The sequence below is a fragment of the Bison bison genome, unplaced genomic scaffold (assembly GCF_000754665.1).
Source record: "Bison bison bison isolate TAMUID 2011002044 unplaced genomic scaffold, Bison_UMD1.0 scf7180017864365, whole genome shotgun sequence".
In the NCBI taxonomy this organism is placed as follows: Eukaryota; Metazoa; Chordata; class Mammalia; order Artiodactyla; family Bovidae; genus Bison; species Bison bison.
Window position 1 is genome coordinate 2,448,877 of NW_011494937.1, and position 17,068 is coordinate 2,465,944.

The 17,068-nt window shown below is 55.8% G+C and overlaps 4 protein-coding genes across 4 annotated transcripts in view; 2 read left to right on the forward strand and 2 right to left on the reverse strand.

Moving 5' to 3' along the window:
- The window catches only part of FBXW9 (F-box and WD repeat domain containing 9), a 5,030-nt gene extending 405 nt beyond the window's left edge, over positions 1-4,625 (forward strand). The window contains exons 2-11 of the mRNA XM_010855486.1: positions 1-176; positions 1,297-1,436; positions 1,515-1,643; positions 2,826-2,938; positions 3,024-3,115; positions 3,448-3,596; positions 3,686-3,799; positions 3,930-4,019; positions 4,107-4,172; positions 4,246-4,625. Coding sequence (XP_010853788.1) covers positions 1-176; positions 1,297-1,436; positions 1,515-1,643; positions 2,826-2,938; positions 3,024-3,115; positions 3,448-3,596; positions 3,686-3,799; positions 3,930-4,019; positions 4,107-4,172; positions 4,246-4,320 — 1,144 coding nt within the window. The 3' untranslated portion in view covers positions 4,321-4,625. The remainder of the gene's footprint in view (positions 177-1,296; positions 1,437-1,514; positions 1,644-2,825; positions 2,939-3,023; positions 3,116-3,447; positions 3,597-3,685; positions 3,800-3,929; positions 4,020-4,106; positions 4,173-4,245) is intronic.
- An 854-nt stretch (positions 4,626-5,479) lies between these two features.
- Positions 5,480-5,786, reverse strand: LOC104999859 (guanine nucleotide-binding protein G(I)/G(S)/G(O) subunit gamma-7). Its single transcript, XM_010855488.1, has 2 exons — positions 5,694-5,786; positions 5,480-5,605 (listed from the first exon to the last, which is right to left on the reverse strand). Exons 1-2 carry the CDS (start codon positions 5,784-5,786, stop codon positions 5,480-5,482), a joined length of 219 nt encoding a protein of 72 aa, XP_010853790.1.
- A 3,066-nt stretch (positions 5,787-8,852) lies between these two features.
- Positions 8,853-12,780, forward strand: DHPS (deoxyhypusine synthase). Its single transcript, XM_010855491.1, has 9 exons — positions 8,853-9,392; positions 9,968-10,132; positions 10,324-10,445; positions 10,533-10,629; positions 10,709-10,795; positions 11,225-11,330; positions 11,411-11,514; positions 12,355-12,480; positions 12,565-12,780. Exons 1-9 carry the CDS (start codon positions 9,186-9,188, stop codon positions 12,658-12,660), a joined length of 1,110 nt encoding a protein of 369 aa, XP_010853793.1. The 5' UTR covers positions 8,853-9,185; the 3' UTR covers positions 12,661-12,780.
- Positions 12,672-17,029, reverse strand: WDR83 (WD repeat domain 83). The gene is made up of 9 exons (XM_010855490.1): positions 16,665-17,029; positions 16,465-16,585; positions 16,275-16,380; positions 15,962-16,010; positions 15,753-15,879; positions 14,356-14,423; positions 14,157-14,265; positions 13,958-14,072; positions 12,672-12,974 (listed from the first exon to the last, which is right to left on the reverse strand). Exons 1-9 carry the CDS (start codon positions 16,765-16,767, stop codon positions 12,825-12,827), a joined length of 948 nt encoding a protein of 315 aa, XP_010853792.1. The 5' UTR covers positions 16,768-17,029; the 3' UTR covers positions 12,672-12,824.
- Positions 17,030-17,068: the final 39 nt, after the last annotated feature.

The following is a 17,068-nucleotide window of genomic DNA, read 5'->3' on the forward strand; positions in this document are numbered from 1 at the left end:
CCTGCTGAGCCTACCCCCGGAGCTGCTGCTCGAGATCTGCGCCTACCTCGACGCGCGCCTCGTGCTCCATGTCCTGCCACGCGTTTGCCACGCGCTGCGCGACCTCGTGCGTGACCGTGTCACCTGGAGGCTACGCGCGCAGCGCCGCGTACGGGCGCCCTACCCAGTGGTGGAAGGTGCGCGCGCCCGGGGGTCGCCTGCCCAAGTCAGGCCTGGGGCGAGGGGGAAGGGGTCTAGGGTGTCGTGAGCACACCCACTGGAGAAAACTCCCTGGCTGTCCTGGTTCAGGGTGGCTGAGGTAGTTACTGGTAGTACCAAAGCTCCTGACCTCTGGGTGAACCATGAGGCAGATACTTGGGATCCTGAGGCTATAGAAATCTACCTGGATAACTGGGGTCCCTGAACTCAAGATCCAATGATTCTCAGGCCGGGGGTTGCTACAGCGACTTAAAGTCTCAGGCTGTCAGGCTGCTTGGTGCTCAAAGTAAGACCAAGAATCCCCAGGTTCTGGGTGTAGATGCTAAGGCAGCAACTGGTAATGTAAAAGTCCCTTACCCCTAGAGTCTTGGCCTAGGTGAGGGTGAGACATGGACACAGGTCCAGAGCCTACAACCCTTGAACCTAAGCTATGGTTTAGAGGTTGGGATCTCTGATACCAGCAGTCACAGATCCTCAAGTTCAGGGTCTAACCTGTGATCTCAGACAAGGGCTGGTGGTCATTCCTTCTGCCACCAAAGTCTTTGGTCCCTAGAGGATAATGCAGCCTGCTGGTCTTGAATTGATGGGACTTTACTGAACAGCTTGATTAAAATATAGATGTTTGGGTCAAGGGCTTGGGTTCTGCTCCTTGACAAGGGTCCCAGGTTTGGGATACTGATTTTGGGGAACACTTCCATGAGTCTGGTTCAGGTGGCCAAAACAAGAAGGGTTAGTTATGTAGTCCTAACTCTTGTGCCCAGCCAAAGGGGTAGGGAGGGTGAAGCTGAGGTTGGACCACAGCCAGGGGTGAGGCAGGACTTTAACATCCTGAGGTTGGAGAATGAGGCCTGGGAAGGTGATCCTGGGGCTTCAGTTACCCAATATCTGGAAACGGTAAGGAGCAGCCTTAGACCTGCATGGTAGGTGGGTGGGCTGGTGGTCCCAAAGCTAGAGCCTGGGCTTCCTTGGGTGGGGTAAGGGATCCAAGTGGGATTCTCTCCAAGTCTTCTGCTCCCCAGAAGCCAGTGGTGAGCTTGGAAAGCTGGAGTGGGTGGCAGGGTTCCTGCCCACTGGGGACCCTGGTATTGCATCCCACAGAGGAGGACTTTGACTGGCCGACGGCCTGCATTGAGTTGGAGCAGCACCTGTCGCGTTGGGCAGATGATGGGCGCAGGGCTGAGTACTTCTGCCTAGCCGATGGGCACTTTGCTTCCATTGACTCGGTGCTGCTGCTTCAGGTGAGACAGGGGTTGGTGGAGGGCCTGGCAGTGGGGGGCCAGGGTGACCCCTACCACACCACCTCACTCCTCTCCCAGGGTGGGACACTCTGCCTGTCTGGCTCCCGAGATCGCAATGTTAACCTGTGGGACCTGCAGCAGCTGGGGGTGGAGCCCAGCAGGGTTCTGGTCAAGACCCTGGGGACCCAGAAGAACAGCACTCACAAGGTGAGGGGATAGGAGATCAGGCAAAGGTAGGAGCTAGGAGGCCTGGGCAGGCTACTGTGGCTGAGGGCATGGGTTTTGGCACCAGAGCTCATTGATTTATTTTTTTTTAATTTTTATTAATTTTTTTGGTTATGCTGGGTCTTCATTGCTGCACTCTGGCTTCTTCTAGTTGTGGCGAGCCGGGGCTACTCTTTGTTGAAGTGCTCAGGCTTCTCACTGCGGTGGCTTCTCTTGTTGCGAGGCACAGGCTCTAGGGGAGAGCAGGTTTATTTAGTAATTGCAGCACATGGGCTCAGTAGTTGCAGTGTGAGACTTTAGGGCGCATGGGCTTCAGTAGTTGTGGTGCATGGGTTTAGTTGCTTCTTGACATGTGGAATCTTCCCAGACCAGGAATTGAACCTGTGTCCCTTGCATTCGTAGGTGGATTTCTATCCACTGTGCCCCCAGGAAAGTTCCAGACCTCATAGATTTCAATCTTGGTCTGCTATTGTTTGTGTGACTTTGGGTAATGTCAAAGTCATATATGACTTCTCTGGGCCTCACTTACTGCTTCTGTCCAGTGTCAATTAGGATGAGGTTGAATGAGGTGACTATGCATTAAGAGCTTCACTCAGGCTCATATAGAGTAGGTGCTCAGATGTCGGGTTTACAGATACGTGGAATCTAGTTCCCTGACCAGGGATCAAACCCAGGCCTCCTGCATTGGAGCCTTAGACATTGGACCACCACAGAATTTCTGTGGAGGTCCTATTCTTAATCACATTGTCATGTGGCCTCAACCTGTGCTGGTGCTAAGGCTCTGCAGTACTTGATTTAGGAACATTATTAGGTGGGGGTGTACATGTTTTGGGCTTCCCTGGTAGCTCAGCAGTAAAGAATCTGCCTGCAATGCAGGAGCCATGAGTTCGATCCCTGGGTCTGGAAGTTCCTCTGGAGAAAGAATGGCAATCCATTCAGTATTCTTGCCTGGATAATTCCATGGACAGAGAAGCCCGGTAGGCTACAGTCCATGGGATTTCAAAGAGTCGGACATGATTTAGCAAGTAAACCACAACAACAACGTGCAGGTCTTTCGGTTCTGAAGTCAGACCCGCAGACCTGAGCTCTAATCTCTCCTCATGCTGACTCACTCTGGGTTCTGTGAAATGGGGAAGATCACAGGACATGGGTCTGGTCCCACAGGGCTGGGTGTGGTCACTGGCAGCGCTGGACCACCGAGTGTGCTCCGGTTCCTGGGACAGCACAGTGAAGCTCTGGGACATGGCGGCTGACGGGCAGCAGTTTGGCGAGATAAAGTGTGAGGGGACCTGGGCAGGAGGGCCTGGGTGGGCAGTGCTCTGTCCGGCCCCTTCCCCAGCTCTGTGGTCTGTGTGTCCCCAGGGGCAAGGCAGCTGTTCTGTGCCTGTCCTACCGGCCAGATATCCTGGTGACCGGCACCTATGACAAGAAGGTGACCGTCTACGATCCCAGAGGTGGGCCCTGGGGCCTAGGTGGGGAGAGCAGGGCTGCCTGGGGTCTCCAGGGTCATTTTGGGAAAAGAAACACTTGGTCCTCACAGTCTGACTTGGGTAACAATCACACAACCAGAGGCTGGCCACTCCAAGTGGCCTGTGTTGTGCTGGGGGCCACAAGGTGACTGCTGCGTGGGGATACTAGGGGCAGAGGAAGCCCTGTCTCCACGTGGGATGGGGTGATGGACTGGAAGGCCCCCAGAGGAAGCCACGGAGGATGGAGATCCGGGGTCCAGGGGGGCCTCCAAGGGGGCTCTGATGTTGCTTTCCTCCCTGGCCCCTCACCTGCAAAGTTGGCCCAGCCCTGCTGAAGAGCCGGCGGCTGCACTCCAGCGCCGTGCTGGCACTGCTGGCAGACGACCGGCACATCATCTCAGGCAGCGAGGACCACACGCTCGTGGTGTTTGACCGCCGGGCCAACAGTGTCCTGCAGCGGCTGCAGGTGGGCCATCCCCCGGGGGCCCAGGGGGCCGGGGCTGTGTGGAGTGGCCTGGACTGGCCTGAGCCACTCCATCTCCGTCCCTCCTGCAGCTGGACTCCTACCTGCTCTGCATGTCCTACCAGGAACCTCAGCTCTGGGCTGGCGATAACCAGGGCCTACTGCACGTCTTTGCCAACCGCAGTGGCTGCTTCCAGCTTGTCCGGGTCTGCCGAGGCCCTCGCCCCTGCCCGACTCTCCCTGGGCTGCCTCCCCGCCTCTTAACCCCTGGGGGGCAGTGGGGCACTGGCCTAGGGAGAGCCACACCTGAGTGTCACCTGTCCCTCCCTCCCCCAGTCCTTTGATGTGGGCCACAGGTCTCAGATCACGGGGATCAAGCACTCCCTGGGGGCCTTGTACACCACGTCCACCGACAAGACCATCCGGGTGAGGGCCCAGGACAGTGCCTCTTCTCTACCCACCCTCAACTGTCGGGGACACGTCCCATGACCTTTGCCCACTGCCCCTCACCAGGTACACGTGCCCACAGACCCACCAAGGACCATCTGCACTCGAAGCCACCACAATGTGCTGAATGGGGTAAGGCCCTGTCCCACGCGCCGCCCCCGCCCACCGAGAGCACCCCTGACTCCTCCTGTCCCTGTCCTCACAGATCTGTGCCGAGGGCAACCTGGTGGTGGCTGCCTCTGGGGGCCTGTCACTGGAGGTCTGGAGGCTGCAGGCCTGAGCAGGTGGATGTGGATGTGGGTCTGCCTACCGGCAGGCGGGGCCATGACCTCTGTTCTCGGGGGCGGGGACCTTCCCCCATGCTGGTGCTGCCTCTGCCCTGCCCCACAAGCCTATGGCACAAGGGGTCCTGGCCATGGCCATGTGGGGTCCCTGGGCTGGGCCCCACGCCAGGGGAGGTGAGCTTTGTGTTCCGGCCCACCCAAGGGGGCTGGTCCCCACCCTTGGGCCCTGTTTTTGTTATGATTTGGATGCAGGCTCTGCCTTGAGAGCAAAGAAATAAACCTGCTGTACTGGTGCTCTGGCCTGGAGTGTGAGCCTGGTGTCACCTGAGGGCTCTGTCCCTCCCTGCTTGGGGCCAGGGTACCAGGGGTGGGTGTGTGTCTGTGAGATGGGGCCTGAAAGCCTGGACGACAGCCACTGCTGTGTGTGCGTTTGTGGCGGGGGGGGTGGGGGGGTGGGTTCTGGGTGCGCCTGTGCCTGCCCGGGTGCATTTCAGGGATCATGTGTGCCCGAATGTCCCCAGGGAGGCCAGTCAGGCTGTATATGCGGTTTGCTGTTGTTGTTTAGTTGCTCAGTCGTGTCTGACTGTTTGTGACCCCATGGACTGTAGCCCTCCAGGCTCCTCTGTCTATGGGATTTCCAGGCAAGAATACTGGAGTGGGTTGCCATTTCCTTCTTCAGGGTATCTTCCCAACCCAGGGATCGAGACTGCGTCTCCTGTGCTTTCTGTGAGGGGGAGGGAGACACTTGAGAAGTGGCACTTGTCTGTATGATGGTACCTGCGTGTGTGAACTGTGTGTGTGTGTGTGTGTGTGTGTGTGTGTGTGTGACATGCGCTGATACATAGATCGGGACTCTAACCCTGGGTGTTTGGGCAGAGGGACCGGGCATCTGCTAATGCTACCCCCTGGGCCGTGGGGAGGGGGGCAGTCAGGGAAGGGGTAGGTGAGGGAGGGGCATGCTCCTCTATTCAGGGTCCAGGGTGTGCCTCTGTGGCCGTGACCCTGGCGTGGGTGAGGAGGGAGGCTGGGCCAAGCACACCCCACACCTGGTCCCTACAAACCCAAAGTCCACCACGGAAGCTTGGCCAAGCCATGCCCTGAGGAGCACTCACTTCATCTTTATTGAGGCCCCCTGGGCGGTCCGGGCTGCAGGGTTCACAGGATGGCGCAGGGCTTCTTCTCCTTGAAGGGGTTGGTGGCGGCTGGGATGCCCACGAGAAAGGGGTCGCTCTTGGCCTGCTCTGTGCAGAACTGCAGCAGGTCGGTAGCTGCCTTGGATACCTGCAGACCAGCCCGGTTAGCCCGACCTGGGCTGGGCCGTCCACCTGCCCTGCTCTCTCAGATGCGCCCGCCTCACCCTGGTCCTCACCTTCACGCGGTCAATGCCTGCCTCCATCCGCAGCTGCTCCACGGCCCGGCGGGCTTGCCCAATGTCACTGCCAATGGTCACCTTGCTGGACATCTGAGGGAGGGTGAGCAGAGCCACAGGCAGCAGGCTGCACCCCAAACCCCAAGCTCCTGCCTCCTCCTATGTCCCTGGTGCCTGAGGCATGGGGGTGGCTGCTCCCCAACCCATCAGGACCATGTACCTCAACTGAAGACTCCGGCTGACTCCTGGCTGCTCAGTCCTCCTCCTGCGGCCCCACTCTGGAGCCCTCCCCCAGCCCAGCCTCTCCAACACCCCCCCCAACCCCCCACAATGCCTGCAGAGACTTTGAAGCCAGGACATTCACGGAGTGAAATGTCACCAGCGGCAACAGCAGCTGCCGAGGCCAAAGGGGTCCCTGCCCCAGGAGGCCCAGTGGCTGCTCTGTCATGTGTCACCTTTACTGGGGGAGTGTAGGAGCCCCGGGCTCTCACAGATCTGCTTGATCCCCTGCTAACTGGCTCCTCCTCTGACATGAGGAGGCACAGCGTGAACCCTGGTTCAGGTGCAGCCCTGCCTCTCCTGTGTCTGTCTATACTCATGACCCAGGGCCCTTATCCACAGATGACTCAATTCACTCACTTATACTGATGGCTTCCCCTGTGTCCCAGCCCCTTCCCTGACCTCTGACCCGCATGAGGACCCTCCTCCCTCCTCGGTCCATCACCCCCACCTCTCAGTTGTCTCTCACCTAACCTGGCCAAAGTTGGACTCTGGATCCTCTCCCCCAACCCCAAACCTCCATCCCCCAAATTCACCACCATCCACCCAACTGCCCTGGTTCCAATCTTTAACTCCTTTATTCCTTTCTTCCAGTATTCCTACATTTAATCCTTCATCAAGAGCCGTCAGAACAACTTTCTTTGTTTTTAATTAATAATTTTTTATTGGAATAGTTGATTTACAATGCTGGGTCAGTTTCTGCGCAGCAAAGTGAATCAGTTATACATACATATATATCCAGTTTTTTTTGTTTTTTTTTTTAATATTCTCTTCCCATATAGGTCATTACAGAGTATTGAACAGAGCTCACCGTGCAGTTTATAGATGAACTTTCAAATTAGGTTGTCAGACTGGTCACTTCTCCCCACCCTGTTGGTAGCATTGGGGTCCTGCCCCCCCATCTCAGTTTGCCTGGACCAGTGCAGTTGCCTGGTCTCCCCTGCCCTGCACAGCCTGACCCCATTCTACTCCAGTAAGTCAGTGGGATCTGTTAAATCACATTACAACATGGATGAAACTTGAGGACATTCTGCTAAGTGAGATAAACCAGTCACAAAATGACAGCTAATACATGATTCCCCTTATGTGAGGTAGGAGTAGTCAAATCCCAGAAAGCAGAATGCCAGTTGCTGAGGAAAAGGGGGGATGGGGAGTTGTGTTTAATGGGTACAAAGTTTCAGTTTGGGAAGATGAAAGAGTTCTTGAGATGAAGGAGGTGATGGTTGTATAACAATGTAAAGGTACGTAATGCTTCTGAACTGTGGACTTAAACATGGTTACAGTGGGGGACTTCCCTGTGGTCCAGTGGCTAAGACTCCACATTCCCAATGCAGGGGGCCTGGGTTCAATCCCAGGGAACTAGATCCCTCCTGCCATGACTAAAGATACAACATGTTGCAAGTAAGACCCAGTGCAGTCAAATAAGTATCTTTTAAAGAAGAGACAGACTACAGAGCTTTTTTTTTAAAAAAAAAAAAAAAAAAAAAGGTTACAATGTTAATTTCATGTTATGTGTATTCTACCACAGTTTTATAAATTGGAGAAAATAAATCAGTTTTTCATTTTAAAAACTCTCCTATGGTTTCTCAGCCCCTGAGAATAAAACCCACCCTCCTTACTACAGCCCACAGGGCCCTGCCTGGTCTGGCACCTACTGTCCTCTCTGAATCCTTTTCAATCCCTCCTTCATTCTTCATGGATCACCTTGACGTCTTTGTGTGTGTTTCATCCATTTTTGCTGAGATCCCAATGTGTGCCCAGCACTGCACAGACTGAAAAGAATAGCAGTGAAACCAGACATGATCCTGCCTTCACAGAGCTGGATGGCAGGGAGGGATGAACAGCAGCAAACAGAATATATCCTGCACTGTGAAAAACAAAAGCAAGGTAAGAGCAAGAGCAGGTGGTCAGGGCAGGCCTCTTGGAGGAGGTGACATTTGGATTGAGGCCCAGAGGAGGAGGAGCTGGGGAAGCAGGTGTTCCAGGCAGAGAGAGCAGCAAGTGCATTGCCCCTTGGTCAGCAAAGAGCTTATTGGGCTCTAGAACAGTCAGGTTAGTGGAGCTGGAGAAAAGTGAGTGCGGCCAAGTGGTAGGGGATGAGGGTAGGCAAGTCAGTGCCTTCTTAGGCCACAGGGAAGAGCCCGAGTATTACTCTTACTGAGAAGCCACAATAAGAGGGTTTTTCTTTAAAAAATTATTTATTATTTTTGGCAGTGCTGGAATATTTCTACCTCATTGCTACCCGGTCTCTGGGTACTCTTCATTGTGGTGTGGAGGCTTCTCATTTTGGTGGCTTCTTGCAAAGCATGGGCTCTAGGGCACGTGGGTTTCAGTAGTTGTGGCTCCCAGGCTCAATATTGTGGCACATGGGCTTAGTTGCTCGGAGGCATGTGGCATCTTTCCGACCCAGGTGTCAAACCCGTGTCTCCTGCATTGGCAGATGAATTCTTTACCACTGAGCCACCAGGGAAGCACACAGTATATAGTGCAGACTCCATAAATTGTAGAGTGAGTGATTACAGGGGTCTCACTGGACTAAACCCTATGTATGGTTAGGAGGACCCATAAGATCATAGACCCCCACCCTCTAGCATCTCACAGGCTCGCTAGAGGGAAAGAGATATCAGCCCTGGGTCCCACAGGAGATCCCTTACCCAGAGGAAAGTCAAGGAAGACTTCAAAAAGGATATGGCAGCTCAGCTGCCAGAGACAGAAGACCAGGGGTTATGCTGCATATGGAGGCTCAGGAGACTTGCAAGACACGAACAGCGATCACTGTTCCAATTTGACGAGAGACTCTCCGAGGCAGAAACTGTCTGATACCTCCTGGTGATTCGAATTTCGTCTAACGGCAACGTCTGAGAAACCATTCTCTCTCTGAGAGGGTAGACACGAACCGGTAAGCTCCACGCAACGCGGTGGGTTTCCAGCAGGCGGCAGTAAAAGTAAAAATCATTCATCGGCGGCTGGGAACATACGGAATATAAATAATGGCTCCCCGCGGCTTCCGTATTACGGACTGCACAAGACAAGATGGCCGCACCCTTCATTCCGGGCGCGGCGGGTCATGTGATTAAACATCTTCCGGCCCTCCCCAGGTTTTCCCCAGGCCTTGAATCTCCTACTGAAGTGCGTGCCGGGGCCTAGAGCAGTTCGAGGCCGCCAGAGGGCTGGCCTGGGGCGGCTCTGACTTGAGAGTGCAGCTGCAGGACAATGGAGGGTCCCCAGGAGAGGGAGGTGCCCGCGGCGGCACTGGCCGCCGTGCTGAAGCACAGTTCGGCACTGCCGTTCGAGACCGCGCAGGTCCGGGGCTACGACTTCAACCGTGGCGTGGACTATCGCGCACTGCTAGAGGCTTTCAGCACCACTGGTTTCCAAGCCACCAACTTCGGGCGCGCGGTACAGCAAGTCAACGCCATGGTGAGGCCTGGGTGAGGCTTCCTGGGTTGAGGGGGCGTGGCCTCCAGTAGCACCCTGCGGTAGCTGGGGGCGGGACTTCTCTGGGAGGTGTGTTCTTCGTCCAATAGTGGGAGAGAGTATGGGGCCCGGGAGTTTTGTGCTGGGGAGTGGCTGGGACTGATTCTGGGGCGGGGCGGGGGCGGGGAGCGGGCGTTACAGGTAACAGGTGAAAGTATTATGGAAGGGGCGGAGCCTGGGCTAGAGAGTGCATTTGAGCCAGGAATTGGAGGTGGACCCTTACACCCGCCCGGACCTGAGCTTGGGTTTGCTTTTCCCGGTGGGGAGAGGGGTCGGGCCTGAAAAAGTGATGCTCTCGGATTCCTGAAAAGGGGCAAAGCCTAAGCATGTGACCTGAGACTTGGGCTGTGAACAGGGCGGAGCCTACACAGGGGTGTTCCTTCCCCTGTACCAGGTAGAAGTGTTTCTCTGTCCCTGAGTGGTCAGAGCCTGGGCGGGGAGTCTGACACCAAAACCCGCCGCGGGTCCTTGGGGTGGAATTTGGGGCCAGAGGTTAATTCAACTCTGCCCTTACCTAGATAGAGAAGAAACTCGAGCCGCTATCCGAGGATGAAGACCAACATGCAGACTTGACCCAGAGCCGACGCCCACTCACCGGCTGCACCATTTTTCTGGGCTACACATCCAACCTCATCAGTTCAGGCATCCGTGAGACTATCCGTTACCTCGTGCAGCACAACATGGTGGGACCTGGTGGGGGTGTGGCCTTGGGCTCTCTGGGTCTTAATGGGCAATAAGGTTACTGGTCATTTAAGTGAGACAGGAAGATATGGGTCAGTTTTGTTTTGCAGCAGAGCTCCCCACAGGGGTCAATGGATGAGAGTTGGGAGTTAGGAGTTCTGCTTGGGATAACTTCACTGCCTTGTGGCTGCAGGTGGACGTCTTGGTGACCACAGCTGGGGGTGTGGAGGAGGATTTCATCAAGTGCTTGGCGCCCACATACCTGGGCGAGTTCAGCCTCAGGGGGAAGGAGCTACGTGAGAACGGGATCAACAGGTGGGTGGGTGGAGGCTGAGCGGTGCTGAGTAAGGGAGGCAGGCTGAGGGTCCTGGGCCCTGATGCCCATCCACCTTCTGTCCCCAGGATTGGAAACTTGCTGGTGCCCAATGACAATTACTGCAAGTTTGAGGACTGGTTGATGCCCATTCTGGACCAGATGGTGCTGGAGCAGAACACAGAGGTGAGGCTGGAGCAACCTGGGGCTGGGGGAGGGTGCGTCAGGGGAGGCGCTGCTGCCTGAAGCCAATGTCTCCTCCTAGGGTGTGAAGTGGACACCTTCCAAGATGATCGCCCGGCTTGGCAAGGAGATAAACAACCCAGAGTCCGTGTATTACTGGGCCCAGAAGGTGAGGGACCGGTGGGGGCAAAAATGCCAGGCTTTGGCATGTGTTGTTTCATTTTCACAGCCACCTGGGTAGTTGGTACTCGTCTCCTCATCCCTGCTCCTACATAAGGAGCCTCAGAAACAGAGAAGTTAGGCAGTTTGTCTGAGGTCCCACAGCTATTGACTGTGGATCTGGCATTCTGGCTCTACTCCTAGACTGCTGGGAAGCAGTTGGGCAATACTTAGCAGCTCCCATGGGGACTCTTGGAAGGCCCCATGCTCCTCAGAGGCTCTGGGGTCCAGCAATCAGAAAAACAAGAACTACCATTCTTCATGTGCCAGGCCCAAGTGAAGTTAAGCTCCCTGCCCAGAATCAGGCAGAGAGGAAACACCTGCAGGCTGCACCTACAGGGCTTAGATCCGGCCCCCCTCCTGTCTTGCTCTTTCCTAGAACCATATTCCTGTGTTGAGCCCGGCACTCACAGATGGCTCGCTGGGTGACATGATCTTCTTCCACTCCTATAAGAACCCAGGTCTGGTCCTGGACATTGTTGAGGGTAAGATGTTGGGGCTGCAGAGGAGCAAGGGAGGAGGGCTGCCTGGGCCTGCGGTGGCCTGACTCAGCCCTCTCCCCCAGACCTCAAGCTCATCAACACACAGGCCATCTTCGCCAAGCGTACGGGGATGATCATCCTGGGTGGTGGCATGGTCAAGCACCACATCGCCAATGCCAACCTCATGGTGAGCAGGGATGCAGACTGTGTGGCCCCTAGTCGGGGGTGGTACTCGTGCCTGCTGTGCAGACAGGCCTGTGTACTAGGCCCATGCCATGTGCTGGGAAACAGTTGTGGACTAGACAAGCCAAGATACCTGCCCTCCTGGAACTGATGTTCTAGTGGGGAGATGAACAGCAAACCAGTGACAAGGTGACATGTACATCAGGTGGCAGTATTGGCTACAAAGAAGAATCAGGGATGACGATGAGAGGGCAGGAGAAAGGCATGCTATTCAGAAAAGGGAACACTTCCTGGGAAGTGTGACCTGTGAGCAGAGGTTTTTCAGGGGCTGCTCCCATGAACCATGTGGTTAACTTAAGGAGTGGGTGTGAGATGAGTTTCTGGCAGGACTGGCCAGTGCAAAGGTTCTGAGGTGCCTGATGTAGGCACATCTTGGAGGCCAGTGAAGGGGAGAGAGAGAGGAGGTGAGGCCAGAGGTGACAGCCACAAAGTGCGAGGCCTTGAGGGCCACTCAGGTGCTCATAGGCACCTTCTGGCTGCTGTTTGGGGAACAAACAGTGGGACTGGGGTGGGGACCATAGAGAGGGAAGAGGTGTGGAAGTCTTCTCTAGAGTTGGTGGCAGATGTGGGTGGGCTCTTGCTACCTAGGTGAGTCTGGAGCAAAGCCGCCCACTGCCCAGCATCCCATGACACTCCCACTTGGCCCAGTTATTGACATGGAGCCCTTCCCTTGGAGTGAAGGCCACCAAGGGCTTCCTTTATCTGGGACACATCCCTGTGCCTTTAGCTAGTGTCCTGCCCTGGAGTCTGTCTGGCTGACCAGCCCATCCTGTCCCTCCCACAGCGGAATGGCGCTGACTATGCCGTCTACATCAACACTGCCCAGGAGTTTGATGGCTCTGACTCAGGCGCCCGGCCAGATGAAGCTGTCTCATGGGGCAAGATCCGGATGGATGCACAGCCTGTCAAGGTGAGGGTCGGCCAGCCAGCTGGAGCACAGGGTCTCCTAGGCTGCAGCTGTGGATCCTCTGGCTCACCTGGGTTCCCTCCATAGGTCTATGCTGATGCCTCCTTGGTCTTCCCGCTGCTTGTGGCTGAAACCTTTGCCCAGAAGGTAGATGCCTTCACGCCCGAGAAGAATGAGGACTGAACACTGGACGGTGCAGCCCCAGGGAGGCCTCACCCCCCTCCTCTATTTATTAGTTTGCAGACCCAGCCCCTCCCCACTTCTTGGTCAGCAGCATGTCTAGAATAAATGATCTCAGCGGTCCTCCTTAGGCTGTGTCTCTGTCCTTGGCAGTGGGTCCCCTGGCTTCAGCCTGGGGCACCTTCAGCCTCGTAGGTCTCCTCCCGCCAGCACTGGATGCTGCCCCCCATGGCAGTCAGCAGGCAGGGCTCTGTGGGGTGGTAGGTCAGCGATTGCACCACACCAGGACCTACAGGCAGGGCCAGCGCCAGGGCACCCTGTGGAGCGAGGGGTGGGCAGTGGTCATCAGTGTGTCTCCCTCCTCCTGGCCGCCTCTCCCCTGGTTTCCATTATAATGCTTCTAATTGCTTCCCAGACATTGCAAACTTAATCAGTCCCAAACTGAGCCCATCAGTCAGTTGTCCTTCCAGGTGCTCAGGTCAGACACCTTGGATCTTCCTCGTACATCTCAAGTCCTTTTGTCAGTAAATCCTCTTGGCTCTGCCTTTAGACTGTGCCCAGAGATTGCCATCTGGGCTCCACCAGCCCACCTGAGAGCCTCAATGCTCCCTCCTTTTATTACCCTGCAGTCAAGTCTCAACATATTGGGTTCTTCTCTCCACCTGCAAAATGTCCTTTCACGTGCCCTCCCTTGCAGGATGACTGCCAGTCTACTGGACCCTCGAGACGTAGGCAAAACCTTGGTGCCTTCTGAGTTCTCAAAGGGAGAGCTGGCTCCTCAACTCTCCAGGGCCCTCCAGTTCCTTCATCCTCTAAGGGGCTTCTGTAGCCAAGCCCCAGCCCTGACCCCATGAAGTCTAGCTGGTCAGTTCCCATTCTGACGTCCCCACCAGGCTGAGACACATCAGGACAGAGCTCACAGGGCTCACGGGGGGAAATCACAGGGATGCTCAGACGTGGCTCCGATTTCCTGAACAACTACAGCCCCATCTCACCTGGGGTGAGATGCCATCACCACCCTCCCTCCCTGAAGGTCAGTCCCAGTGGCCCCACCTGACCTGGATCCTGCTGCCACCACTGCCATCCACAGCACTTCCATTTCCTGACCGATACATGGGCGCCACACCTCCAAGCTTTGGCATGTGCTGTGCTCTTTGCCAGGACTGCCCTTCTTTCTTCATTCTCTCATTCCTTCTAGCCCCCAGTTCTAACAGAACACCACCCCCCCTTCAGGCCTGAGAGTGACTCAGGTAAGGACAAGGCAGGCACCCCAGCGTGGAGTGGGGGTGGGGAGGCTCACTTCCACCAGGTCCCAGAAGAACACCTTCCCGTCCTCAGAACAGCTGACCACATGTGTATCGTGCTCGCTCAGGCAGCAGTCCAGCTTATACTCCTTGTTCTTATGGCCCGTGTACCTGGGGGTGAGTGGAGTCAGAGCGGGTGTTAGGGGCGGGCTTCACTGGGGGTGGGGGAGGGGCCCCACGCTCCTGAGGACTCACTCGCCCAGCAGCTCCCCTGTGTCCTTGTCCAGAAGCCGCAAGGTAGAGTCTAGGCTGGACACCAGGGTGCACTGGCCATCCCGGCTGAAGCAGATGCAGGTGATGGGGCCTGGGGGCAGGGGAGGGCAGGCATGTCAGGCTGGGTCCCCTGGGCTGTCCCCACCTTCCCTGCCTGCCCCCCAGCACCAGCCACACTCACTGCCCACGTAGTCTGAGAAGAGCTGCCCCATCCTCAGGTCATAGCGCCTCACCCGGCCATCTACGGAACTGCAAGACAGGGCGGCTGCAGCACTTGCAGGGGCCTGTAGGTCCAGGGTGCCAGCTTTGGTGTCCCTGTATCCTCTTCACCTGGCCAGGGGCCCGAGGGCAAGGCTAGCACCTATCCTTCCCAGTACCCTTCACTGCCACGTCATGCTTAGGATCGGCCACGGAAAACACACTGACGTGAACTCAAGAGTGGAATTCTGGGTCTTCCCAGGTGGTCCAGTGGCTAAGACTCTGAGTTCTCCATGCAGGGGGCCTGGGTTCAATCCCTGGTCAGAGAACTACATCCAACATGCTGCAACTAAGACCCGATGCAGCCAAATAAGTAAATTAAAAATAAATATAAAAAAAAAAAGTGGAATTCTGAGGCAATGGCTTTAAGACACAGACCCAAGGGCCAATCAAGTCCCATTCCATCTGTTTCTGCTTTCCACTGAGCTCCCTCTCTGGGCCAGACCCTGTACAGAGACTTGGAACACAGCTGCTACCAAGCCAGGAGCACTTGCTGCCAAAGTGGAACCTCGTGGACTGAGGGGCATCAGCTCCCAGGAGGTGACACTGGAATTGAGGCTTGAGGCTGAGAAAGGAGCCAACCATGTTCAGTTCAAGGGGGGGATGTGTGGGAACTGGGTGGGCTGACAGGCCAAGCAGTCCAAACACCCCCAGTGGTGGGATCAGCACTCCCTCAGGTTGTGGGAACACTTGGGCAGCCCTGCGTGGGAATTTTTTTTTTTTAATTGTCTCCTGCAGCTAGACTGTCAAATCTATGTAGGCAGGGGTTTTCCTTGTTTTTCTATCTTGTTCACTGCTGTATGCTGACTAAAAATGGGACCTGTAGGAGGTGCTCAGATACACTCCAAGTAGTATAGAACAGTCCAGGTGGAGAAAGGGCAATTGCATGTCGGTCCCAGAGTGGAAGCATGTGTGGTATATTTAACAGAAATTAGCTGCAATCCTTTGGCCACCTGATGCCAAGAGCCGACTCATTGGAAAAGACACTGATGCTGGGAAAGATTGAGGGCAAGAGAAGGGTGCGACAGAGAATGAGATAGTTGGATGGCATCACTGACTCAATGGACACGAGTTTGAGCAAACTCCAGAAGATAGTGAAGGACAGGGAAGCCTGGAGTGCTACAGTGCATGGGGTCAAAAAGAGTTGGACACGACTTAGTGTCTGAACAACAACCACATAAAAGCTGAGAGCACAACAGAGACCAGACCATGCAGGGCCTTATGAGCACAATGAGGAGAGTAGATTTTTTAATCTAAATACAGAGACAACTGTGAACCTCGGTGGCACCTGGCGAGCGACAAGGTCCTGGTCCCACTCACCCTGCGAGGACCTCATGGTCTGACACCTTCACGCTGGATATACCATCTCTGGCTTCGTCCAGTGTCTGTACTGGCTCAGGTTTCCGAGAGCGACAGTCCCAGCAGCGGATGGTGGAATCGATAGAGCCTGTAAGGCCAGCATGAAGGTGGATCAGGTTTAGAGGGCGGAGGCAGTCTCCTGGGCCCACCTGCCAAGGCCCTGGACTCACCAGACAGGATAACTGTGGCCTCTTCATTAAACTGCACTGTGTTCACCTTCTGTGAAACAGGAACTGCCGCTTAGAGGATGAGGACAAAAGCAGGGTTCCCAGTGCAAGTTAAAGCAAGGGAAAAAGGTTAAGGGTAAGGGAGATCAAAGAGTTGGGGGGAACTGCAAGGATGGGGCTTGATGAAGTGGGGGCCATGGGGAAGGATCCTTGCTCTGTAATTGCGTGGGTGGAGGGGGGGGCGGAGCGGATCCCTGTTACCACCCACATGCTAATCAGAATTGCTTTAACAAGACCCCTTCTTGCTTGCACTCACCCCCGCGTGGCCCCGGAATTTCCGCACGACTTGCCCTGACGCCACATCCCACAGCACCACCGCCTTGTCCCCACCTCCAGAGCAAAGACTGCTGTTATCAAAGGAGCTAGAAGGCAGAGCACAGAATATTTAGCATCTACTTCTGTTCCTGGCCTCAGCGCCCCGATCCCGCCTTGGCCCCCCGGCTCACCCAGCCGCATCCAGCACCTCGTAGCCGTGGCCGCTGTACGTCCGCAGTAACGTCCCCCGCAGCGGGTTCCACAGCTTCAGGGTCTTGTCGCTGCCGCAAGTCAGACAGTAATTGCCATCCACTGGGGAATACCAGGGGGGGTTACTGGGCCGTCGACCTTAGGAGGCGGGAGGAGGACTCGGAAAGATCAAGGCGCTCACCATTAAATCGCACAGCTCGAACCGCCCCCTGCCCGCAGTCCAACGTCTTCAACCGTTTCTGCGGCAGCTCGGGGCCCCGCGGTTTTGGCTCAGGGAAAGCCATCCCTCGGCTTCCCCTTCCTCGCCACCTTACACGCGCCGGCACGGAAGCATTCCTTGCCCTGGGAGGGTGTAACCTTATTATTGTCCTCCAAGGTCTACTTCCTACTTCTCACTTCCGGGTTCTACATTTAGGCTCTTTGGAAATAGTGTTGGAAACACTTTTGTCTCCAGCTTCCTAGTTTCCTTCCCCACTTCCGGTCTTCTAGGAGCATTTTTGGCTTCTCCGAATTCTCTGTCCCCTGGCTGGGGGGAGTTCCGGTAACCGTCGATAGGAACGGAAGCGCGAGGGCTGAGAGTGTTAC